Source organism: Nicotiana tabacum, chromosome 15, assembly GCF_000715075.1.
Source record: "Nicotiana tabacum cultivar K326 chromosome 15, ASM71507v2, whole genome shotgun sequence".
In the NCBI taxonomy this organism is placed as follows: domain Eukaryota; kingdom Viridiplantae; phylum Streptophyta; class Magnoliopsida; order Solanales; family Solanaceae; genus Nicotiana; species Nicotiana tabacum.
This window is the reverse complement of record NC_134094.1, coordinates 16,155,739-16,182,668: the sequence shown is the minus strand read 5'-3', so window position 1 is coordinate 16,182,668 and position 26,930 is coordinate 16,155,739. Positions and strand designations below refer to the sequence as shown.

The 26,930-nt window shown below is 36.4% G+C and overlaps 1 protein-coding gene across 1 annotated transcript; it reads left to right on the top strand.

Annotated features, from left to right (window-relative positions):
* The first annotated feature begins 7,569 nt into the window (after positions 1–7,569).
* LOC107805659 (cis-abienol synthase, chloroplastic-like) lies at positions 7,570–23,211 on the top strand. The gene is made up of 13 exons (XM_016629824.2): positions 7,570–7,805; positions 7,926–7,990; positions 9,030–9,318; positions 9,938–10,118; positions 16,986–17,206; positions 18,117–18,237; positions 18,318–18,415; positions 19,024–19,235; positions 19,706–19,815; positions 19,929–20,027; positions 21,218–21,362; positions 21,581–21,826; positions 22,783–23,211. Exons 1-13 carry the CDS (start codon positions 7,724–7,726, stop codon positions 23,089–23,091), a joined length of 2,178 nt encoding a protein of 725 aa, XP_016485310.1. The 5' UTR covers positions 7,570–7,723; the 3' UTR covers positions 23,092–23,211.
* Positions 23,212–26,930: the final 3,719 nt, after the last annotated feature.

Sequence of the window (26,930 nt, the reverse complement as noted above, 5' to 3'; positions counted from 1 at the left end):
TCGAAGTCTTGAAATCACTGAAAGTACATATCCAACATACACCCGTGGGTGACCCCACATCACCCCAACCCACATAAGCTCGACGACACCATCTCAACTATAATTCACCCTTTCTACCAACACTAATAAGCCTTAGAGTCAAAATTCTTGCCTTCTATTTATCTTCAAAAGAACCGATTCTAAATTCATAACCAGTGTCAGTCTCAACCAGCTGTAACAACTCATGCCTAAACCCACAAGGTACGACCACTCAACATGACACGCCACACATAGGCCCAAAATGACATTTCTGATCACAATAGTTGCCTGCAAGCAAGACCAGCACCGACAATTAACCTCATATCCGTCATAACCCTGTTTCAAACCTCCACAACACTGACAACGATGCACGAAACATGAAGACCTCTTAACTATACACCCAAATCAACAAGTCACAACTAACACCACCGGGCACACAACCCGCAAGCTAAAACTCAAGAAGCACAGAATGAAAATGACTGAATATGTAAAGAGAAACATATAAAGGAAATATCAAACAAGCCCGACAAGCACAACTCTCTAACAGTACCATACTACGAATCAATTCAAAAGGAAAAATCAAAGTACATGAACAAATCAGAAGAATCTCATCCTGGTATAACCTTCCACCGCGGCACGCAGCCCAACTCAAACATATCAAATCACATGAAATCGCGAGGGTCTCACTCTCAACTCTAAATCACAAGTCGAATACACATCATACCAATGGAAATCTTCCACTAACTCAATTCTTCCAATAAAATCACAACACTTACTAAATTCTCACCCCGGTAGAGTATCAAATTACAAATTGTAGCCAAATTACTAAGGAATCACATCAAACCTACCATGATGGACAACAAGAATTCACTTCTAGTCTCGAAACTCTCAATAATGAATAGAGACAAACGATAGACACGGGTTATCGCTCATAGAGTCTCCCAATAAGGGCAAACACATATATAGAATACTAAGTCATGAACTCACCCATAGGTGGAGCAACAAATAAGGGACTCACCCCGATAGGCAGAACTGAAACAAAATACGAATGGTGCCCCTCTGTAACAAATCAAAAGCATACCTGTTTGGCATCATCTAGCGCAACAGCCCCAAGCCTACTATATGAAACACATTAACGGGTCGGGCCCTCCCCTCTTGGGTGTCCTCTGCTCGCCTGAATACTCCGTTGTGACACACATGTTCGGAGTCTAGGACAATCTCTCACTTTGTGGCTAGTATCTCCACACTCGAAGCAACCTCTCTGCTGACGTGGTTGTTCGAACTGTGCGGTACAGGTAATCTGAGACCCATAAGCACCTGAAACACTGGGCGAAGCCTGAAGTGCAAACAGAATTAGCTGACCCATAAAACCTCTACCATGTCGTACCCTACCTCCAAAATAAGGATCAGTAGATCACTCTAGTCTACGAAGCCTCCTCGCCTCCCTGTCCTCTCTCTCTTTATCTCGCCTGTACTCTCTCTCCTGGCCCCCCTGTCCTCTCTTTCCTAATCCCACATGCCCTCTACACGGCGAGCGATCCCTACCACCTGCTGAAACGAAACATCTGACTCTAACTGAACCGAATATCATGCCTGAGTCCCTCAATGAATCTACGGAAACACTCTCTAACTGTAGCGACCAAAGCAGGTGCATATCTGGCCAAATCACTGAATCTAATGGCATAATCTGACACTGACATAGTGCCCTGGCGCAGCTACTCAAACTCTACGTGCCATGCATCTCGAAGGGACTGAGGTATAAACTCTCTCAAGAACATCTCTAAAAACTGCACCTACGTAAGTGGAATTGCATCGGCCAGGCTGCCCAACTCATATGCCCACCACTACTGATAAGCCGCTCCCTTAAGCTGGAATGTAGTGAAAGCAACCACCCTCGTCTCAAAAATACCCCGAGTGCGGAGAATGTAATGGCACTCCTCCAGAAAAGCCTGTGCACCCTCTGAAGCCAAACCACTGAAAGTAGGAGGGTCATATTTCTTGAACCTTGCAAGTCTAAGCTGCTCTTCCTCGGATGTTGTTGCCCTGACAAAGGGATGAACTGGAACCACAAGCTGTGTTGCCATGACACTTGGAACCTAACCAACGTGGACTCGTTGCTCTGGAGTGTGGGCGGCGGGTGTTTGAGCTCCTCCCCCGGTCTGTGAAGTAGCTGGTGCAGTCGGAATTAACCCCGCCTGAGTCAATGTAACCAACATGCTCAGGAACTGTGCTAAGGTCTCCAGAAGTCCGGGGGTAATAGCAGGTGCCTCCGGTACCTGCCCCCAACTGGAACTACTGGCACCTCCTCAACTGCTGCTCTGGTAGGTACTCTAGCTATGGCACGTGCTCCTCTTTGGCCTCTTCCTCTGCCCCTAGCGACATTTACTCCGGGGGTAACGTCATCAGCAACTGCAACTCGTATCCTCACCATCTGTGAGAGAATGGAACGATAAAAGTTCAAACTTCAAGACCAATGAACTCGCACGATAGGAATGAAGGAAGTGAAACTGTCCTAATAGTTCCGTAGCCTCTCGAAGATAAGTATAGACGTCTCTGTACCAATTCGCAAAACTCTACAAAACTCGCTTATGACTCGTAGCACCTATGAACCTAGAGCTCTAATACTAATTTGTCACGACCCAAAATCCCTCTGAAGGAGTCGTGATGGCACCTAGTCTCTAAAACTAGGTAAGCCTAACATTAACTAAAATAACGGCAATGTTTACTAACAACGAACAATTTCAAAATAAAAATCTCTATACAATTTACAATCCTAAAACCGGTAGAACAAGTCATAAGCTCTACAGAGTTTGTTACAATTTTCTAAATACAACTATTTGAAATAAAGTAAATAGTGTGAATACAAATCAGAAGGTGACTCAGAAGCCTGCGAATACAGCAACAGGTTTATCTTGAGTCTCCACAACAATAATCCGCACAACTAGCTAATGATCAACTGACTTTGAAAATACCTGGATCTGCACAAAAAATGTGCAGAAGTGTAGAATGAGCACACTACGGCGGTGCCCAGTAAGTATCAAGACTAACCTCAGTGGAATAGTGACGAGGAACAGTCAAGACACCTACTGGTCTAATAAACTAAACAAGTATAAGTATATGAATAACAGAAATATGATATCTACATAAAGACTATGCAATATGGCTCACAATACAGTAATGGAAATAAGAAAGGAAATAACAAGTATCAGCGGAATACCATAAAAATGACACAGAAAAGTGAATGGAACACAACCTAAATCCGGAATCACAAATACAGCCAGGACAAGTAATAACTCAGCAACTACAACCATTTTTACATCAGGTCTTAGTCAACAAGCTCCACGAGGTACCGAACCTCGGACAAATCACAAACCCTCATATCACCTCATAACCACACTGACGACTCACGTGCCAATAGAGTCATTCTCACATAGAATACAAGTAAACAAGGGTGAGCATATATGCTCAACAATATCAAGAACACCTCTTATCCGATAAGAGTACGTGTATGCTTGTGCAAGTGTCCTAACATACTTCATACCAACAAATAAACATAAGAAAAAAGAACGGACAACACGTAGAATATGTTTCTCACAACTTTCACAAGATAAAGCTCACACAGTTAAGTGTACCACTACACAAATATCAATAACAAGAATGCCCCCAGGCCATCACAAATCATCACAAATCAATCCCTGACACAGCCCACCTTGTCTCGCCACGTGCGCAATAATAAAGTAAGTGCCCATTTTGTCTCGCCACACGTGCATAACAATGTTCCCACCTTGTCTCGCCACATGCGCAACCCATATATATATATATATATATATATATATATATATATATATATATATCCTTCCTTTTCATGCCGTATGTGCAAATATCAATAGTAATAATAGCACGGCAGAAACCTCGTGCAACCCAATAGTACTCGCACGGCAGAAACCTCGTGCATCACAATAACAACAAATTAAATGATAAAAATAAAGATAAAATCAAGGAATATAATAAATTCTAGGTGAAGAACACTTAGCCAATAGATTTGCTTGAAAACCCCACAAAGAATCGCTTAAAACCGAGCTCTACAAGTCAAAATATGATGACAATGGCCTAACCCTAGATTTGGAAAACTTATTTTCTGCCCAGGTCTGAAAGCATCGCGAGAAAGGCTTGCATTCGTGAAGAAGAAAAATGAAAGCTGCACAGTTGTGCTTCGCGAACGTGAAGACAAGCTCGCGAACGCGAAGACATGCTCGCGAACGAGGAGAAGAAAATAATTACTGGCCGGTTAGTGCTACGCGATCGCGAATAAACATATGCGATCGCGGATAAGAAAATTGATGGCCGAGGAACTGGGCTACACGAACGCGTGAAACGGCACGCGGACACGAAGGAGGGGAAATCACACTTATGCGTTCGCGGATAGAACAGTGCGAACGCTTAGAGGAAATGGTCACCAGCTCCCAGCTATTAGTTTCTACTACGCGACCGCGATGGAGTGGATGAGAACGCGAAGAAGGGGGAAAGCAAACTTTCGCGATCGCGAACGTGATCTTGCGATCGCCAAGAACAATAAATTCCTCCACCAAAATTACTCTTCGCGAATGCGAAGGAAGGGACGCGAACGCGATTAAGGAAACCAGATAACAGAAAACAGCAGTTCAAAAATAGAAGGAAATGGCCCGTAGCCCATCTGAAATACATCCGAGGCCCCCGGGACCCCGTCCAAACATACTGACAAGTTCCATAACCTAACACGGACTTGCTCGAGGTCTCAAATAACATCAAACAACGCCTAAAATACAAATCGCACCACGAATCGTACTTATGAACTTCTAAAACCTTCAACTACTAAATCTCATGCCGAAACCTATCAAACCAACCCGGAATGACATCAAATTTTGCAGGCAAGTCCCAAATAACATAACGTATCTGTTCTAACTCTCGGAATCGCATTCCGACACCGATATCAAAAAGTCCACTCTCGGTCAAAATCTCCAAAAATTTGACTTTCGCCATTTCAAGCCTAAATCAGCTACATACCTCAAATTCATAGTCCGGACACGCTCCTACGTCCAAAATCACCCAACGGAGCTAACGGAACCAACGAAACTCCACTACGGGGTCGTCTTCATACAGTTCTGACTACAGTTAAAATCTTAAGACTTAAGCTTACGTTTTTGGGACCAAGTGTCCCAAATCACTCTGAATCATCCGGTAACTGAATTCAACCATGCACGCAAGTCAATACACATAATACGAAGCTGCTTAGGTCCTTATGCCGCCGGACGAGACTTAAATTCTCAAAACGACCGGCCGGATCGCTACACTAGACCTTCTTCCAAACACTCTAAAACGCTTATGAAACTTATCCGAGCCCTCTAGGCTCTAAACCAAACATTCACACAATTCTACAAAATATAACACGAGCTCGCTCGCACGATCAAAACATCAAAATAACCTCTAGAATCACGAATCGGACGCCAAAACGCATGAAAATCCCCATGACCTTCAAGAACTTCTAGAATCGCAACCACACGTCCGAACCATATCAAATCAATTCCAAATGACACCAAATTCTGCAGGCAAGTTCCATATGACAAAATAGACCTATTCCAAGTCCCGAACCTAAAATTCGAACCCGGTAGCCTTAAAGGTGAACCATGATCAAACCTAGAAAAATTCTAAAACTTTAAATTGCCAACTTCCGCCAAACGATACTGAAACCTTCTAGAAATATCCAACTGCAAATATGGGTATACACCCGAGTCAAAAATTACCATCGGTACCTACCGGAATCATCAAATCTCCGATCCGAGGTCAAATACCTAAAAGGTCAAGCTTGGTCAATTTTTTCAACTTCGAGCTTCTCAAATGAGAGTCACCACTTAAAATCATTTCCAACCCATTCAAAAATCTGAGCCGATGATGCACACAAGTCATAATATACTAGGTGAAGCTACCCATGACCTCAAACTGCCAAACTGGACACAATTGCTCAAAACGACTAGATGGGTCGTTACAATTCCACGATATTATATGACAACATTACATATCTATCAAGAATGATGATTTCATGGTGCAACATATTCATTCGAGTTAATATGGTTGATTTGCTTATCATATCTCTACCAACGATCTTTTGAAGATAGTATACAAGATTGGAATGCAAAGACTCAAATATCTGAATTGATGTTCTCATAAGGAGGAGCTAATATGTGTTGTACTCTTTTTTCCTTACAAGGTTTTGTTCCACTAGATTTTCCTTGTACGGTTTTTAACGAGGCAACCAAAAGGCGTATTTCTAAACATGTGTACTCTTTTTTCTTCTCTAGAATTTTTTTTCACTGGATTTTATTTTAGTTAAAATTTTAACGAGGCACATTATCTGTTGAATAGACATTCAGGGGGGGGGGAGGGGGGGATTGTTATAAATAAAATTGTATTTAAGGTGAATGTTAATATTTTAGAGAAATTTTAGGGTTTGTTACTTTGTGACTAAGTCACTTTTTCCTATAAATAAAGGGGTTCTATTCCATTATAAATCATCCCAAATAAATTAGAATTCTCTCTCTACTTTTCTATTCAATACTCTTCTTCTTCTTTTATTGTTTCATAACAAAATCAATGAAATGGATCGGAAAAGAAAAAGTAGAAACAAGAATATAATTGAAAAAGTATAAGAGAAAAATTATTATGTAATTACATCATGTAACTACCTCCAATACTTTAGCCCCTCCTTGAGAATTGTCTAGTGTAACAGGTCCCTCTTAATTATACTCAATTTCATGTTGATAAAGTAATTACTTAATTAACAAACATACTAAACTGTATAATTACATCTAATTACATCCAAATACAATTATAAGGTGATTTTCCATACAAGCCCTTAGTAGTGAGATTTCTAAGGAAATTACTTAGGGACAACGATTAGACGTGCGGATAACACAATCTAGCCAAAATAAGGTGTGAGGCACATAATTAACATAATCGTACTCTGGTACTTTCTTGGATGAGATTGGGTAAAGAAACGTGGGAAAAAAATCTACAAATTGTTCTCTTCCTAAACCACAAGGGAGAGTAATATTACGAAGAGAAACATGGGCTCTCTAAAATTAATTTATTATATTTATATTTTATTAAACTACATAGTTATTTTGGAGTGTCATGGCATATTTCCGGTATAAAATTCAAAAATTCAGATGATATTTGCCTTTATTGTGTGTTAGTTATCAAGACCAAAGTTGAATGACTTTTATGTGACGAAAAATTTAAAAAATGACTTTTGTATTATAAATTTTTGACAAAGTGGGTTGCTCTGATGGTAAGCACCCTCCACTTCCAACCAAGAGGTTGTGAGTTCGAGTCACCCCAAGAGCAAGGTAGGGAGTTCTTGGAGGGAAGGATGCCGATAGTGTATTGGAAACAACCTCTCTATCCCAGGGTAGGGGTAAGATTTACGTACGCACTACCCTCCTTATACCTCACTAGTGGGATTATACTGAGTTATTGTTGTAGTATTATAAACTCATCGGGGGCAACGTTAGACGTACGTAATCTAGCCAGAATAGTGTGAGGCACAGGATTAACGAAATTAGTACTTTTGGTATTTGGATGAGGTTGGGTAAAGAAACGTGGCAAAATATATCTACGAATAGTTCTCTCTTCCTTTCTCTCTTTCCCACCACTCTTTTAGAATAAAATAATGATACTTGGCTACGGAAGCATTATCATACTACCATTTTCTCATCATAAATTGGGAAATGGCAAATTATGTTCATCAACTGGTAAGACACATAATTTTGATCACTACAAGAATATATTTTGTAATTCAATTATTGTGTAACTATGTCCTAATTTGTGTGTTTTTTTTTTATTTTTTGTGTGTGTGTGTTTTCTTACAAAAGAAAATACAATTTGCCAGAGACCATGTAGAGGAGTAAGATGCAGCTACAGTATTGCTTCATCACTGGTAATATCCCTTTTCTGTTCCATTTTTTTTTGGGGGGTGTTGATTCAAAGGAAATATTATATACTCTCTCCATTTTAGTTTATCCGAAGTTATTTTCTTTTTCAGTCTGTGTAAAAAAAATGATAAGAACTAGTCCATATCCGCTATGCAAATTATTTTCTTTATCATATTTGGAAACAAATTACTTTTATGCAATAATTTATAGCTATGCAAAATATATGTATCTCTTTTGGAAAGCTCCATCGATCTACAACTATTTTATCAACCAGTCTAGATCTATGTGTACCAAGGTTGTGTTTAGATAAAAAAATCCGAACAAGTTTAGGAGGTCGTCTATGTATTCAGCCTAATTGATAGGAACTAGTCCATATCCGCTAACTCAGAGGCGAACCTACACTATAGGTTGAGGAGTCATCGGGATCCGGAAATTTCGGCAAAAACTTCATATATACTTGCTAATCTTTTCAAAAAATAGTGATATTAGCATAGACCTCCGTACCAATCTATATAAACAGTAAAAAATTTATATTGAATAACAAGTGCCCCGCGACCACCTAATCCTGAGTCCGCCTCTATACTAACTATTGCACAAAATGGGTGTTTGGTCATGACTTTACTTGCAAATATGCAAATATGTTCAATCTGAAATAATGGTGAAATGTTAAAAAAGAAATTAGTTTGATGAATATTTCACGTCAAATAATTGTTTTCACTTGCAAAACTTTTGTCTTTTTCGAAGAACAAATTCAATTTCCAAATAATTCTTTTCAATTGTTTTTAACTTTATCCAGATATTGTCCAAAGTCCCACTTATATATTCCTTTCTATTCCCTTTTCTTCTTTCTTATCATAGATCTTTACACAAATAGCCGTAACTTACTTTTTCTAACTAGTATACATAAATTATATACTGATTATAAATGTTTATACGCATAATATATATTTACGGATTATTATTAATTTAAGTGATTTGTTCGGTAACTATTTAGGATAATTCTTCATCTTATTGTTAAAGAACTAGTCCATCTCTCATTTGTAGGATGGTTTCGATGAGGCAAAGGAGAGAATAAAGAAATCATTTCAGAAAGTAGAGCTATCTCCTTCTTCCTATGACACAGCATGGGTAGCTATGATCCCTTCAATAAATTCTGTAAATCAGCCATGTTTTCCACAGTGCTTGGATTGGATTCTTGAAAATCAAAGAGAAGATGGATCTTGGGGGCTAAATCCTAGCCATTCATTGCTTGTCAAGGACTCCCTTTCTTCAACTTTAGCATGTTTGCTTGCCCTCCGCAAATGGGGAGTTGGAGATAACCAAGTCCAAGGAGGTAACCTTCTTCAATTAATTTCTTTTGTGAGAAAGTAATGTTGAAAAAGAAAAGGAGTTTACATGGACGGTTTTAAAAATATTTACATAATCAGGTCACTTATTATAGACGATCATATTTAGTTTTCTTTATAAATGTTAATTAGGTTATCTGGTAAAGCTGGTAACCTTCATCGTGTCTGTAGTACTATGTCATTGTTACTGCTTATTATTATTGCTTTTCTCTCTATTTTCTAGTTCTTATGTTGCTGGTATTATCTTTCTGGCCTCCGCTGTTGATACTGATCTACTGTCTCTTTTCATCACCTTGAGCCGAGGGCCTTTCGAAAACAGTCTCTCTACTCCTTCGGTGCAGTGATAAGGTCTGCGTAAACATTACCCTCTCCACACCCCACTTATGAAATTTCACTGGGTTATTATTATTGTTGTTGTTAGTGGTGGTGGTGGTAAAGCCGGTAACTGACTTGCTATAAGTGTAAAAAAATATTTACACGCTGTCGACGCATATAACTTAAATCTAAAATAATACTATCAACACGATTAGATAAATAGAACGTGTGGAGGAGTTTGCATCTTGTAGTATTCTAATCACTTGTGGAGTTGCCTCATTTTCTTTTCAGGCCTTGTCTTTATTGAAAAGCATGGTTGGGCAGTTGATAACAAGGATCTGATTTCACCTGTTGGATTTGAGATTATATTTCCCAGTATGATCAAATACGCAGAAAAAATGAACTTAAATCTGCCTTTGGATCCTGACATTGTCAATCTGGCGATTCGCAACCGAGATTTAGCAATTGAAAGGTTTGCTTATTAATTTGTTTAATTATCAATTTACATATACAGGGAATATATATTAATTTTGTGGCCTTGCGCATGTCCCATTCCAAATAAAACCTCTACATGCAATTTGGTCTCTTACTATTGTATACCTTATATATTACCTACAAAGAGAATTATATTTGGATGCTAGATATATTTTTGAATTCTTCCCTAATGAAAATTGTCTAAACCAAATTTGAGTTATCTCATTACAAAACTAAGAATCAGATTTTATTAATTATTTGGCTAGTGCAAGAAAAAAATTACTCGAAGCAATTAAGGATGGTCTTTTTACATTAAGACAAAGCAAGAGCATTTATTTTGGTCGATAAGATTAAGTAATTTCATTACTTCAAAATAGAAGGAGCATACAAGGAGGGAGGTGCAGGTGCACCACTGGTAGCATAAGGAAAAAGACATTCTACATCTATAGTTTCATCCGTAGATGGATCATTACAAAAAATAGTGGTTTCAGTATCTTTTTTTTTTTTGGGTAATTAACTTTCTTTTGTATTAATCACCAAAGAAGAGCTGTACAAATCCATAGTCAGGCTAACTCAGCTGACTATCTCAAGGCGTAAAAAAGACAAACAAAGCATACCTATTTACAGATAAAACTAATGAATCTACTATGTTCCTAGGTAAAATTGTTGTATGTAACTCTTAGCTCGATTAGCTACTCTAACATGGCAAATATATGCTATCTCCCGCAGAAGAACATCACTGCCTTGATACTTTTGCTCAAATATACGTGTGTTTCTTTCGATCCATATTGCATGTGAAATCTCAGCATATATCATTTTGAAGATGCTAGCTTTCTTGGACTTCCCTTTTCCTTGCTTGATAATCCACTGAAGGTGCTGATCCTAGCAAGTGGTAGACATATGTGATCTTTGAACCCAATTCATGACTTTCTCCCACAATTCTTTAGTGTATGGGCATTTAACAAATAGGTTCTCCCTTGATTCATCTTGATCTTGACACATAACACATTGAGGAGTAACAGTTAAACCCTAGCTGGCTAGTCTATCTTTAGTTGGCAATCGTCCATGAAGCAACAACCACATAGTGAAGACTGCCTTTGGTCTAGCAGTATTTTGGAAGATTAGACATTATCAGCTGACTCTTGGTAAGTCTCCTAGAATTTGTAGGTATATTTGTCTAATAATGCTCTTGCTGCTATCATTTATATTATGTGTCTGCAGTATAGTTGTTCTAGAACCAATTATTCTTCTCACCATCCAACTGGCTTGCTGTGGCATTGGCATCTGTGGTAGCTGATGTTGTTTGGTATAGTATGTATTGATCCATCTTATCCATAATTTGTCCTGTTTGTGTGCTAAGTCCCAGCAAGTTTTGGCAATTGCTGCTTTGTTCCATAAATAAAGGTTGATGAGGTTAAGTCCACCAGCTGACTTGGGAGTACATATCTTTTCCCATGCTACTAAGGACTTCTTGGTTATTGTGTTAGTTCCAGACTAGATGTAACTTCTATAGAGTGCCTCTATCATTTTCAATACCTTAGCAGGTAAGATAAACAATTGAGCCCAATATGCTTGAATGCCAAAGTTACAGATTGGACCAGCTGCACATGACCAGCATAAAAGAGCTTTTTGGCAGTCCAGGAAGAAATCTTAGTTGTGATCTTTTCAATCAAAGGTTGCCACTGTATGAGAGTTATTTTCTTTGTAGACAAAGGAATGCCTAGGTACTTGAGGGGTAAGGATCCATTTTCAAATCCAGGTGAGTCAATATTTGTTCCTTCACATCCTGCTTCACCCCACCAAAATAAACTGAACTTTTTCCTAGATTAGTCTATAAGCCTGATGCTTGAGAGAACTGAGAGAAGCATTTATATAGAGTGGCCACTGAGAATAGGTTACCTTTAGCAAATAATAGGAGATCATCAGCAAAACTCATATGAGTAATGTCTAGCTTCCTACATCTGGGGTGATATTGGAAGCTAGACTCTTTCTTAAGCTCATGTAGTGATCTACTCAAGTACTCCATTACTATCGCAAAAAGGAAAGGAGAGATAGGATCTCCTTGTCGAAGACCCTTAGCAGCATTGAAAGCTTCTGTGGTTTCTCCATTCACAAGGATAGTATAGTTGACGGTCTTAATGCATTCCATTATCCATCTGATAAACCTGTTAGGAAATCTAAGCTCCTCTATCACCTGTTGTAAGAAGATCCATTCTACTGAGTTATAAGCTTTTTGGAGATCAATCTTTATCATACATCTAGGAGATATCTGGGCTCTAGTGTAAGATTTGACTAGCTCATGAGCTAGGATGACATTGTCAGCAATCTTTCTACCAGGGATGAAGCCTTCTTGAGCTTCACAAATAATGTAAGGCATGACTTTCTGCAATCTGGAAGCCAAGATTTTAGAGATCATCTTGTATAAGATTGAACAACAAGCGATTGGTCTATATTCTTTGACTGTGTAGGTTTAGTCACTTTAGAATCTAATGTAACAGTGGTGTAGTTTATGGCCTTATAGATCTTTCCAGTTGAGAAAAACTCCTTTATAACATCTATGATCTGAGTGTTGATAATTTCCCATTCTTTTTTGAATAAAACTGCATTAAAGCCATCAATACCCGGAGCTTTATCATCACCAATTGCTTTAAGGCTCTCAACAATCTCTTGAGTAGTTACTTCTGCACAGAGATCAAATCTTTGTTGATGAGATAGTGTAGGGGAATTCTTCATGTACATTCTGTTGATGGAAGATAAGGAAGCGGCAGCTGATCCTATTAGGCTTTTATAAAAATCAACAATCTCTCTTTTGATAGCATCAGGTTCAGTCAACTTGTCTCCAAGCAAATTTGTAATTTCTATGATTTGCTTCTTTTGAGTTCGATCCTTCATCACTACTGTGAAGTACTTAGAGTTTAAATCTCCTAGTTGTATCCATTTTGCTCTAGCATTCTGCTGCATGACACTCTTATCAATTAAAGACCACTTCTCAAGGTTCAGTAGTGTTTTTTTCCATATCCAGTATAGCATCAGTGCACCCTTGTGAGATTTTTCCTTGGATGTCTCTCAGTTCTATTCTAGCCTTCTCAATTCTTTGAGTGATGCCCCTGAATTCTTTAGAGTTTAAGGCTTTCAAAGCAAGTTTCAGGTCTTTCAATCTTGCCCAAGCTGATTTCAAAGTACCATGTGGACTATGTGAACTCCACATGCTAGCAACTATTTGAGAAAAGTCCTCATGTTCTGCCCATATGTTAAAGAATCTGAAAGGCACTTTACCTTTCCATGTGGAGGATGTTAGGGTTAACAGCATAGGAGCATGATCTGAAATTTGAGGCAATCCATAGCTTGTTTCCACATGACCCTAGGACATCATCCATTCATAATTGCCAAATACTCTATCCAATCTACTGCTGACCATATCTGCTTCAGGATGCTTATTAGACCACGTATAGTAGTCACCTTTCCAAGGTAGTTCTATCAATGTAGTGTGTTGAAGGCAGGCAGCAAAGTCTTATATTTCTGAGTAGCTTACTGGATTACAAGATAGTCTATCATTAGGGTATAATACTGCAGTAAAATCCCTAGCTATCATCCATGATACTGCTATACTTAGTGAGAGTTGTTGCAAGTTATCCCAGAGGGCTCTTCTTTGTTCCAACCCATTGTGTCCATACACTACCGTGAATAGCAATCAATATCACTTCTTCTACTTTTTACCTAACAATGTATCATTTGAGCATCATCTTTAATACCATTAATAATCAAGTTATTGGTATCCAACAATATCCAAATCCTTTCATTCCTTGCATCCTTGTAGTTAGTCAGCATATTCCATCCAGGTGCAATAGCTTTTACAATCCTTTGAGCATTCCCTTCCTTCACTATAGTTTCTATAAGTCCTACTAGCTTAATTTTATTTCCTCTAATATAATCTCTAACCTACTTTTGTTTATACCTTTTATTAACACCCCTTATGTTCCAGAACAACCAATTCATCATAGTTGCATGGTATTTCCACCTCTATCCGCAGGTGGTATGTGCTCTTCGTGCCTACTTGTTGATACAGCTTCAAATCTATTCTTCACTGGGATGGGAGTCAGAGCTCGAAAGTTGATGAAGTTAAGCTCAGGGCTTTGCACTGCTTTGCCTCTGTCATCCGGCTTCTCCCTCGCAGCTCCAGGAATTATGTTATGTTGAGCATTAGTTCCCTTAGGATCAGGTAGCTTTGTTGTTCCTCTTTGATCTATAACTTTCACTTTATTACCTTCTAGCTGTTGTTCATCAGATGGAGTTTGCTTTGCATTCTGAGGTCCAGTTGCAACATGTATAGGCCTCTTGGTTCTCCATTCTTGTGTGATAACCTTGTTACCCCTTGTTCTCATTGTCTGATTAGACTGCTGCATTATAGGTTGTGCTTGGGTAGTGCATTTGTGTCCCACAACCAAACATTTGTCACAATAAGAAGGTTTCCAGTCATAGGTTACGGCCTGCAGAAACTTCTTTCCATAAGGATCCATAACCACAATTTCAGTGGGCAATTCTTTTGTAACATTAACTTCAATAAGCATTCGAGCATAGGATACTCGAGTTTGTTTAGTAGTACACTCATCAGCAAAGACAGGAGTCCCGATTACACTAGCAATTCTGCTTAAAGAGCCAACTCCCCAGCACGACATAGGCAACTTAGGAAATTTTACCCACAATGGCATAACATTAGGGAATTCCTCTGTGAAATCAAAATCTGGAGTCCATGGTTTTAGAATGATGGGCTTATTAGCAATTGAGTAAGGGCCAGCACATAATATCTCTCACGCATCTACTGTAGATTGAAATTTAATGATATAATAGCCTTCATCATAATAGAACAATTCACGTTCAGTGACATGTGACTAATGTAACTTGATGTATCGCTTCATTGCATTTTACCTTGGTCCATCACCTATGATATATGCTATCAATACGCATTTCCATATTTTCTCTTCCTCCTCTACTTCTAATTCATCTAATTGAACCATAGGTTGGCCATCAACAATTTGTGGCAGAATATAGGATAGTGACATACCATTGGTGGCACATCTATTCTTCTGAAATAGGGTTGTCCATGAAGCTTTAGGTCTAGTAGTCTTATTTGCCATCGCCGCCTCTTCCACTGTTGATTTCTCCGAGTTACCTTGTATACTTACTTGATTTTGAGCTTGATTTACCAGATCTATTGTTCCATTTTCTGGTACTGGTGGAGAAGTTGCTAATTGACCAATTGTCACTAGGGTGTTCAGATCTAACCTCTTAGAGATACCAGTGTTTGTCGATGAAGATCCAATTTCACATGCAGTGCCTCCGTTTTTCGCTGGATTTGCAATTGGGACTGACGGTGGTGTAGTTATTTCTTGTGTTGATTTCTCCATCGATGGTTGATTACGAGTTATCACCGAGCTTACAAAGGTAGCTAATGGTTGCAACTTAGGTCGACCACGTCCTCTACCTCTCCCTTTCGCCATGGCTGACATAGGCGGCGTACGTTAATTAACGTGCGCCAAGAGCATGAGGAAGGAGAGTATTTCTACTATAAAAGTTTTGTAATGTTTTGTGGTTTCAGTATCTATATAGCTACATTCTTGATTGTTGTGGTTGTCTTGTGCTGACACTTGCAGTGGATTTACAGCAGTGGTGCCGTGTTGGTTTACAAAAACACAAGTGCCGATGGATTGTCTACGAGCCACGCCTGTTAGACAAAGCAAGAGCATACTAAATACATGAAGTGCAAAACTTAATTATAGCGATGTACCTAGGATTTGTGAGAAGCGGTATCACACTTTAAAAGTAAACAAATAAACAAAATACTACTAACAACATCATACAAAATAGAAAATACAATTCGAATCATATTAATAAAACACAACTCAAGTATATTACTACAACTCTTTTAGATGAGTTTCGTAATGTTAAAAAGTATTCAAAAAATAACCTCATTAGAAATAAATTATTTTTTCTATATAAAGGACCTAATGATCACTAAATGTTCATAATTTATTTGATTCGACAAATCGTTCTTATTTAATTGAATTGGCAAATAAATGACGAAAGAAAAAAGAAAAAGAATAGAACAACAACTAATCATGGAAGCAGCATGCATCCTTCTTAATAATCCAAATAATTTATTGTCACCTGAGTTTACAAAAGTGACTCCTGATAGAATGGCTAGAAGTTTTGTTAGCTTCTAAGAGGTCAACTGTTTGATTCCTGCTCAACACAATGTAATTTATTTTCTATAAATGAGACACAAAAAATTTGAAATATTAAATAAAGATTCCGAGGTTTGAACCTCGACTAGAATACTAAGGCGCCTGATTGAAAGAGCTACACAATTATTTATGCCAAGTGATATCACTTTGTTTTGTTTATCGGTATTTTTTCTGCCTTTTAATTATATATACATATTTGGTAAAATATTCGACCAAGCAGTGTCACGTAACACCGCTTGGGCTCTGGTAAATCCGCCCCCTATCTACTTATAGTAATGTGACTCAACATGTTTCTTAATTATATTCAAAATTCATCTTGAATTGCATGACAAGAGTAGTTGCTCTGATAGTAAGCAACCTCCACTTCCAACCAAGAGGTTGTGAGCTCGAGTCACCCCAAGAGCATGGTGGGGAGTTCTTGGGGGGAAGGATGCCGAGGGTCTATTGGAAACAACCTCTCTACCTCATGGTAGAGGTAAGGTCTGCGTACACACTACCCTCCCCAGACCCCACTAGTGGAATTATACTGGGTTATTGTTGTTGTTGTTGCATCTTGAATTGCATCAGACAAAAGATATTTACTTTTATACACTCATTGTCTGATAATTTTTGCAAATTATTAGGGCGTTACAGAATGATTTCAAGGGGAATATTGCAAATTTTGAATATATGGCTGAAGGACTTAGTGAATTATGTCAATGGAAGGAAATAATGGTACATCAAAGAGACAATGGATCATTATTTGATTCACCAGCCACTACTGCAGCTGCCTTGATTTACCATCAACACGATGAAAAATGCTTTGAATACTTGAATACAATCTTGAAACTACACAAAAATTGGGGTATGCACTACCATCATCTCAAAACATTCAGATTATGTGTTAATTAATACTTTTCAATCAAATTGATAGATGGAGTGTGTAAATAAGAAACTTCCTATATATGTCAATGGTATAATCCAATCCTCCCCAGGAGCGGATTTATAGCCCAGATTATGGCACGTGAACCCATGATTTCTCCGTCAAATTAGCTATTTTATATGCATATTTTCTAAAATTGGTCTAATATTATCTGCTTCTTTTTTCTTAGATCGGTAACATTAGTGTTAGCATGGTATCTCTTTATTCTTGGATTGCTGGTACTACCTACTGTTTGATTGCATTCTTTTGCTTCGATTTTCTTAATATGTTGTTGTTGTTACCACTTGCTGCCACTGCTTATGTTCATTGTCTTTAGCCGATGGTATATCGGAAACAACCTCTATGCCCTTCTAGGGTAGGGTAAGGTCTGTGTACACACTACCCTCCCCAGAACCCACACTCACTCGGTTTATTATTATTATTATTGTTGTTGGTATAATATCTACTAGACTCCATGCTCTGAAAAAGCTGAATAATGCACTTGGTTGAATACTCAGTTGTTTATCCAAAGGAACATAGATTGATTATCATTTAAAACTTTTTTCCCTCCATCCTTTAATGGTGTGCACACGTTCTAAAAATTCTAGATCTATCTCTGATCCTCCCATCTATATTGCTCGGATTCTACTAAAATGCCTCCGGCGGTGTATTGAATCCTACAAAATTAATGTATTTTTAGAAGATCCGACATGAATGCTACATTATATTTGGAGAATTCGAGCATTATAGCTTCCCATAGTACTATTTGTCTGATTTGCTAATATATTTCGTTACTATTTGTCTGATTTGCTAATATATTTCGTTTTTTTTTCTCTCGTTGTTTTTCTCATAGTTCCCACTATCTACCCAACGAAGATACATTCATTGCTTTGCTTGGTTGATACCCTTCAAAGTCTGGGAGTAGATCGGCATTTTAAAACAGAAATAGAAAATGTTCTAGATGAAATTTACAGGTACATGTTATTGATCACAATAATATTTACAGTTTCTTTTAAACCTCTTGTAAATTGTAATAATGGTAAATTATTTATAGGCTTTGGCAACAAAAGAACGAAGAAATTTTTTCAAACGTTGCCCATTGTGCCTTGGCGTTTCGGCTTTTACGGATGAGTAACTATGAAGTCTCCCCAGGTAAATTTTTATTCAGTCTGCTTTATTTTATGTATGTCTTTATTTCACTGTTTAAATATTTAACGAATATATTTTTTTAAACTTGTGGTTCTTAATTAAAAATGTGTGTATAACATTACCAAAAATAGCTTTTGCATTAAATTTTGATTTTAAACGTATCATGTCATTCTTATAAGTCAAGTCATTATAGAAATGTTGGAATTGAAAAATTAGTAAACATACAAAGGTGACATTTTTTTGAAATAGGCGTATGTACCTTATACCATGAGGTGTCATGGGAAATCACTTGGTCAAAAATTTCACTAGATATCTATAAAAAATAATTATTGGGGATACGTATAGAAAATGACACCACTTGTAATTATAGTGATTTATTTATTTCTTCAAATTATGACATCGTTTGTAATTATAATGATTTATTCATTTATTTATTTCTTTAAATTATGACACCGCTTACGTAAAATTCTGTGTACGCCACTGTTTTGTAACAGACAAAAAAAGTAAGACATAAAAAATTGAAATTAATTAAGAAATATTAAGAACTCTGGCTGCAAAATTTGTAGTTGTACATAACATATCAATTACTGATTCGATTCTTCTTTTTGCAGAAGAACTAGTTGAATTTGTTGATGAAGTACATTTCTTTTCAACAAGTGGGAAATTTACGAGTCATTTTGAAATTCTTGAGCTCCACAAAGCTTCACAATTGGCTATTCATGGGAAAGATCACATTTTGGACAAAATTAGTAATTGGACAGGATCTTTTATGGAGCAAAAACTCCTAACCTATGACTACATTGATAGGATGTCAAAAAATGAGGTATTTGCACCGCATAAGCCTCATTTAAGGAAAAACCGCTCCTTACCAAAATATTTTTATTTACCGCACTTGAACCTGAGACTTCTAGTTAAGAGTGAAGAATTACTATGCATCTAACCGTAACCCTTGGTGGTATCGCTTGTCATCAGTGGCGAAGCCACATGGTCACAAGAGTGGTCAACTGACCACTCTTCGTCGAAAAATTACACTATGTATATATGTAAATTATTACGTTTTAGAGGTATATAACACATATTGAACACCCTTTGTCGAGAGTTTTTTTTCTACTTCTTTCAAATTTGAATACCTTTGAAAAAAATTCTAGCTTCGCCACTGCTTGCCATTATTGTTGTCATAACCCTTAGTCATTATTTGAAATGATAATAACAATTGTATTAGCTTTATTTTTCTTTTCTCCTTACAAGCTTTAATTATATAGCATTCCAAATTATTAATCTAAGAAATATTAGGCGGAGTTTGCTTTGAGGAAGTTTTACGCCACATATGGTCGAGTGGAAAATCGACGATATAACGAGGCATATGAGGTGAACAATTTTAAAATCTTAAAAGCTGCTTACAGGTAATTATTCTAGCACAATGATTTATAAATTTATATATAGTCTTATTCGTTTATTGTTGTTCAATCTATAAAAGTTAAATCTTTGTAAGCTCTTAATTTCTCGCTGTTATTAGGTCTCCCACTATTAACAGCATAGATTTACTAAGGTTCTCAAAGCAGGATTTTAATTTGTGCCAAGCCCAACATCAAGAAGAACTTCAACAACTCAAGAGGTATCTTCACTTGTATCACCCCTTGTATTAGCTTCATTATATCTTGTATTTTATTTGAAGAAAAGTTGAAGTTGAAAAAAGAGTTTTTGAAGTTGTGTTGAAAAATAATTTTTGAAAGTTGAAGTTGTGTTTGGACATGCATTTTATTTGAAGAAAAATTAAAGTTTTGTGAGTGGAAGAAAAAATTTCACCCAAAAACTAATTTGGGAACTTGAAAATTTCTGAATATTTTTCCCGCAAAACATAATCATATTTCTTAAACAAACAATGTTTTAAATTTTTTTTGAAAAAATAAAGCTAAAATCTATAGTCAAACGGGAGCTTAGACACTAGGGACGCAACTACAATCGGTGAAAGCTAGTCAAGTGAAGATTCCTTGTTGAAAAATTAAATTGTATATATAAGTCAAATATAACTTTAATAGACTTTGTCATTCTTGGACACTAGCGCAACTACAATCGGCGAAGGATCATCCGTTGAACACCCTTTGCCAGAAATTTATATGTGTGTGTGTGTATATATATATATATATATATATATATATATATATATATATATATATATATATATATATATATATATATATATATATAGATGTCAAATATTGCTTTAGTAGACTTTGTCATTCTTGGACACCACTTAAGATTATGTGATCTTTACACAAATAGCCGTCTGCGGACTAGAACAAGTGGGATTGCCACAACAGAATTTATACACTAATTTCTTCCTGACTGCTGCTTTACTCTACGAACCGGAATTTTCTGACGCTCGTCTTGCATGTGTAAAGAACACCATGCTTCTAACTTTAGTGGATGATTTTTTCGATGGATATGTTGGCAAAGATGAATTGCTCAACATCTTTGAATTAGTAGAAAGGTAAATTTTCTGCTTCCATGCTTATAATATTTCGACAAATTAAACCCCTTCTATATCCATGTTCCTTTTTATTATTTTAGAGTCGGTACTTGGACTTGGGGTGTTTGAACAAATCGTCTTTTTTAGGTCACTCTTTAAATTATGTCCCTATTAGACAAGTGGACTATATCTGGAATTTGTCCAAATTTGTAAGGGTGTTTTTGTTCAGATTTTATCCTTACATAAAAAAAGTGGCTAAAATACGATTATTTAAAAAACTGTAGCTATTTCTCAATTACCAGTTTTAAATCAGGCTATATCTGATTTTTTTTCAGGTGGGACGGTAATTACTCAACAGTGCAATTCCATTCAGAGAGGATAAAAATTTTCTTTTCAGCACTTTACAAAACGATAGAGGAGCTTGCGGCAAAAGCAAATATTAAGCAAGGTCAATGCATCAAAGAACACTTTATAAACTTGGTATGGAAAAAGTACTCTTAGGGTGTGTTTGGTATGACGAAAGTCATTTTATTAAAAAATAACTTTCTTTTAAGGAAACTATTTTACGACGTGTGATTGAAAAATGAAAGTTATTTTCCAAAAAATATTTTCCTTCGTACCAAAATACACCCTTATTCTTTCACATTCCCATGATGTTCTTTTCCAGATTTTTTTAATTGTCTATTTTTTTGGTATAGTGGCTTGATTTGTTAAAGAATATGCTGGTAGAATTTGAGTGGTGGAGAAATCAGACAACACCAAGCATAGAAGAGTATTTGTCTGTGGCCTGTGAAACTATTGGTGTTAGATGCATTACTCTCATAACACAATGTCTTCTTGGGCCAAAACTATCCAATGATGTTTTACAGAGTTCTGAAATGAGTGCCTTGTGCAATTGTACCAGTATGGTGGCACGACTCCTTAATGATGTGGGATCTTACAAGGTAATATTCCTTCTAAAACTACTTTTTCTTTTCCTTTCCACCAAAACATTTCTCATGTGATAAGTAGTAGCCGTCTTAGGAAATGACTTAAAAGACAGATGCCGCCGCTGCGAGGCGAGGGAGCAACTTGTCTGGCATTTTCACGAAACGGCATTAAAATATAAAGAAGTAACACATGAAAAGATAAAAGAGATTTAATATATTAATGTATATACATAAAAAAAACTAAAATTTTACTTAGCTACATAATGAAATTTTTTGGAGCAAAGTGGTATAAATTGACACCCCTTGGACAAACGTGCCTCTGTCACTCCATATGATGATAGATAATAATTATCTTGTAAAGGAGATCTTCACTCGAAGGGTATGGCTTAGCATCAATAAAGTGGGTAAAAATCTTGAAAACTAGGGTTCAAATTGCAATAGAAACAGAATGTTATGTGATTTTTCTTCATATGTCTAAACTTTAGTGGGCGGAGTACTTACTGATATCTTTGCTGATGGGAGGTAGGAGGTATCAATAAAATAGCTGAGGTGGACACAAATTAATTTGCACACGCCACCATTATGAAATATATGCAGGGTAAAACTATTTGACAACTACTTCTTTAGATAACTTCTCAATATAATTTACCTTATTTCGTGTAAAGTATGGGACAAATTCTTAGGTTCGACACTACTTCCATTAAGCATACAAAATAAGAAACTAATTTATAGAACTCACTACAGAATAAAATTTATCCGCATCCGGTGTTTACAACAAATTAATAGACTTCTTTGACTTACGTATAGCTAATTAATATATATTATCACCATATAAAATCACTTAATAATGCTAATTATTAAGTTATATGATTTTGTGTAAAGATCGAATGCATGTAAATTTTTACCATAACAGTATTGATCTTTTGATACAGTAGTATTTGTACTTGATCCTCTCTCACGTTTTCTTACAGAGAGAAGAAGCAGAGAGTTCACCAACAAATATAGTCTCGATATTAATAAATCAGAGTGAAGGAAAAATCTCTGAAGAAGAAGCTATAAAACATGCAAAGGAAATGCTGGAAAATAAGAGAAGAGAGTTGCTAGGGATGGTTCTAATTCAAAGAAAAGGAAGCCAATTGCCACAAGTGTGCAAGGATATTTTTTGGAAGACATGCAAATCGTCTTATTTCGCATATTCAGATGGCGATGAGTTTCGATTTCCAGAGGAAATATTGAAGAATCGTATCAATGAACTACTTTTTAAACCACTCAAGTCGTAGGCACACTACCCTCCATCTTTACTTTGATGTGCTTACTGTTTCCTTTAAATACAGATACCATTACAATTGTTACTTTGAAAGATATTGGATGTTATAAGTATGTTTGAAGGACAAAAGAAAGTTTTTCAAACTTAAAACAACTAAAATCATACCTAATACTAACAATATGTAATATCCTCTAATTTTAGACAAGGATATATTGGTCATTAGTAACTAATTTTAAAAAAAGAAAAAAGATGAACCAAAAGGACCAGATGAAAATCTGGCCTAAAGGAAAAGAAAGAAAGGGATTTGAGGGGGGGGGGAGGGGGGGGGCAAGGAAATTAATACAAAGGAAAACAGCAAAAGAAAAAAAAAGCTTTGGATAGTAAAAGAACTTTAACGCAGGGAAAATTCACGAGCAGCAATGCTTTACGGGAAAAGAGAAGCTTTTATCATTAAATTTCAAGAAGGAAGAAGGAAGAAAGATTATCAAGCTTCATTGTTGATTCCTACACAAAAAGGTCAATTTTTCCCTTTCTTTGATTCTTTTCAGTTTCTAGGATTTCTTTAAATTCCGATTCCATCTGGTATTGAAAATTTAAGTATCAAAAAAAAAGATATTATAAACAATAATGTTATTTATCTTTTAACTTATATACATGATTAAAGTAATTGAATAGTATATGGATTAAACTACATAAATGCCTTTTTTTATAAAGAAGATTTTAGACTAATTTAAATTACTCTGTAGCATGGGTAAGAGGATTTAAATCGTATGGGTTCAACTTTTAAGGTTTTTGGTATTGAACACATTCTATTTTTAAAGTTATGTGTTCATATCTACGATTTTTATAATTTTAATGAATTTTTACATATAAATTTTTATTCCACATCAATAGTTATGGGTTCAGTTGAACCCGTCGATGAAACGTTACATCCGCCTCTGCTCACGACAGGAAAACAACAAAAGAAAAAAAAAAGCTTTGGATAGTAAAAGAACTCTAACACAGGGAAAATTCACGAGCAACAATGCTTTACAGGAAAAGAGAAGCTTTTTTCAGTAAATTTCAAGAAGGAAGAAAGATTATCATGCTTCATTGTTGATTCCTACACAAAAAGGTCAATTTTCCCTTTCTTTGATTCTTCTTTAGTTTCTAGGATTTCTTTAAATCCCGATTCCATCTGGTATTGAAAATTTAAGTACCAAAAAAAGATATTATAAACAATAATGTTATTTATCTTTTAACTTATACACATGATTAAAGTAATTGAATAGTACATGGATTAAACTACATAAATACCTTTTTTTATAAAGAAGATTTTGGACTAATTTAAATTACTCATAGCATGGGTAAATATGATTCGGATAATTAAGAATCAAATATGAAATCTCGAGGGTTGGGTATTCTAAATTAAATAAGAATTAGCCTAAACAAGGAAATTAACACGAGTTCAATGCTGACGTGATTATAGATTGATTGAAGAAAGTCGTATCGATCGTTCGAGGTGACGAATTTGGTATTTTGACACCAGTACTGTGAATAGTAATCTTACCGCAATTTATGTTTTCATAACCTGCATGATTTATACTATATTTTGATAATAAAATGTATTATCGAATATTTGAAATTGCATGTGGGACAAGTCCTTTACTTGATATGGTACTGAATAGTTTACTTGAGATATTTACAGTTATTTAAAAGGTTCTCACTGTTACTAGACATATTTTAATGTCATTTGAGATATGATTACCGTTATCGAATTTGGATTACATGATTTGATAAGAATTGAAATGCTCCGTACTATTTTGAAAATGCTTCCATGTGAATATTTACTGTTTACAAAGAAAAATATAAATGGGAGGAGACTTTGAAGGATCTCGTAGCTAACGGCGGGTTCGTTGGACCTGGTGCACCTTGTATTTATAGATTACCGATTACAGTTATAGCCCTCGCTAGTGGGAAGGTAGAACTAGCATACAGTTATTGTTTTCCCTCGAGTAGGGACCTACAATTATATTTGACTCTTTTTATGAAGGGGTCCACACAAAGATATAGATTATATGATTCTTTCTTGGAAACCTCCCAAACATATTGATAAGACAATGTTTACAGAGTTTATTACTCAACTACAAATTGATTCCTGCTTACATGAAAACAGAGAAGATTGATTGTTGTCACCCATTCTGAAAAAGGGCATTTATTTCATGATATTTTCTGATTATTATACAAGCATAGTTTCTAACGTGTCCCCATTAAAAATGGTTGTGGTTAAGCGTTATTACTCACTGAGCGAGCGACTCATACCCCGCTATTTATTTTTTACAGAGACAGCAGTTGACGCGAGTGAGAATTTCGTTAATTAGAGTATACGAGTTAATATTTTCTGGTGAGCCCCGCACTTGTTCGCACGGGCGAAGAGTTTATTTATTTGTAATCGTCTTTGCTTTTGAACTCTTAGAGTCGTTCCATAGTAATTTTTATTAGTGTTATGGGTATTCATTCGTTATATTGGATTAATTCCTAGTATTGTTTTCTTTCATATTTTTGAGATGGGTTTAGTATTATTATGTTGATAAGTTTTGTAATGTTGGTGAAAACTCGTTTTTGGTTAGTTGATGAAGATTGTGATTGATTTAGGTGAATATTGTTTGGTTGTTATTTGTTTATGAGACATGAAAACTTTTGGATAGTCCTAAAATAGGGAAAACTCTATCCGATTTTCTGTAAAATACCGATGAGCCTTACTTGGGGGCACTTGCTCCTAAGCGCCGGTCATGATCCTAAATTAGGTCGTGAAAAAGTTGGTATCAGAGCCCTAGTTTATTGTTGTGACTAATGGAGCATACGTCAGTGTAGAATCTCAATTATGGTTACGAAGCCGGCCATTCCCATAATCGTGATTCTGCGAGAGCGTGATGGATGTGTCTATCTTTCTTTCTTGTTTTTCCTTACGTGTGTGACGATTAGGGTCAACTAATTGAATATTTCACTGTTTATCTTATTACCATAAGACTTGATCTTGATCACTCGATAATATGAATAGGCGAGAGGTTCGGGGGGGGGATCAAATGTGGCCCTTGGCAAATAACCGTCAAGGGGAAGAGGTAGAGCTTCCTTAAAAGGCCGATGAAAGGGCTCTTAAGAAACCATGAAAGTATTTCTTACCACCACGAGACGTGTGATAGGATCCTCTCCTGAAATAAGTACTATCCCACCAATATAGCCATATGGAAGTATTACCATTGAGGTACTTACTCATCTTGATGGGTATAATGGATGGACAGGGAAGAATAGGCAACAAATGGGCTTTTAAAGGCCTCAAGCACCTAGATTAACTAAGATGGTCGAAAACATAGATATATCCTTAATAAAGTTCCTAAAAATTGAAACCACCATGTTTAACGTTTCTGATTGTTCGGATGATCTTGATGAAATACTTGCATTACGAGTTTTAGGATGCTCTAATAAGAGACTCATGGAGCTAGAAACTTACAGCCTGGTAGCATGGTCAATAAATATATGGTATGATATCGTACTGTTAGGAACATAATAGTAGGTGCAACACAATTGATTTGGAACAAGTCTCTAAATTATTCATGAATGCTTCCTTCTTAGAAGCCGAAAATGTGAATCTACTAGGTAAGAAATTGATTAACACAAGGATACCGATATATGACACTAGACTTTCTCAGCTAGCTAGATACACATTATCTCAACCTTAAGGAATTGGGGTGCTTAACCTTTTAAATAAGACAGTAATCTCGTATACCAAAAGTATGGCCTATTCTATGATAGCTAGCTAAAGATATTGAAAATATAGACATGATAGGCATGCAACAAAGTTTTATGAAGTAC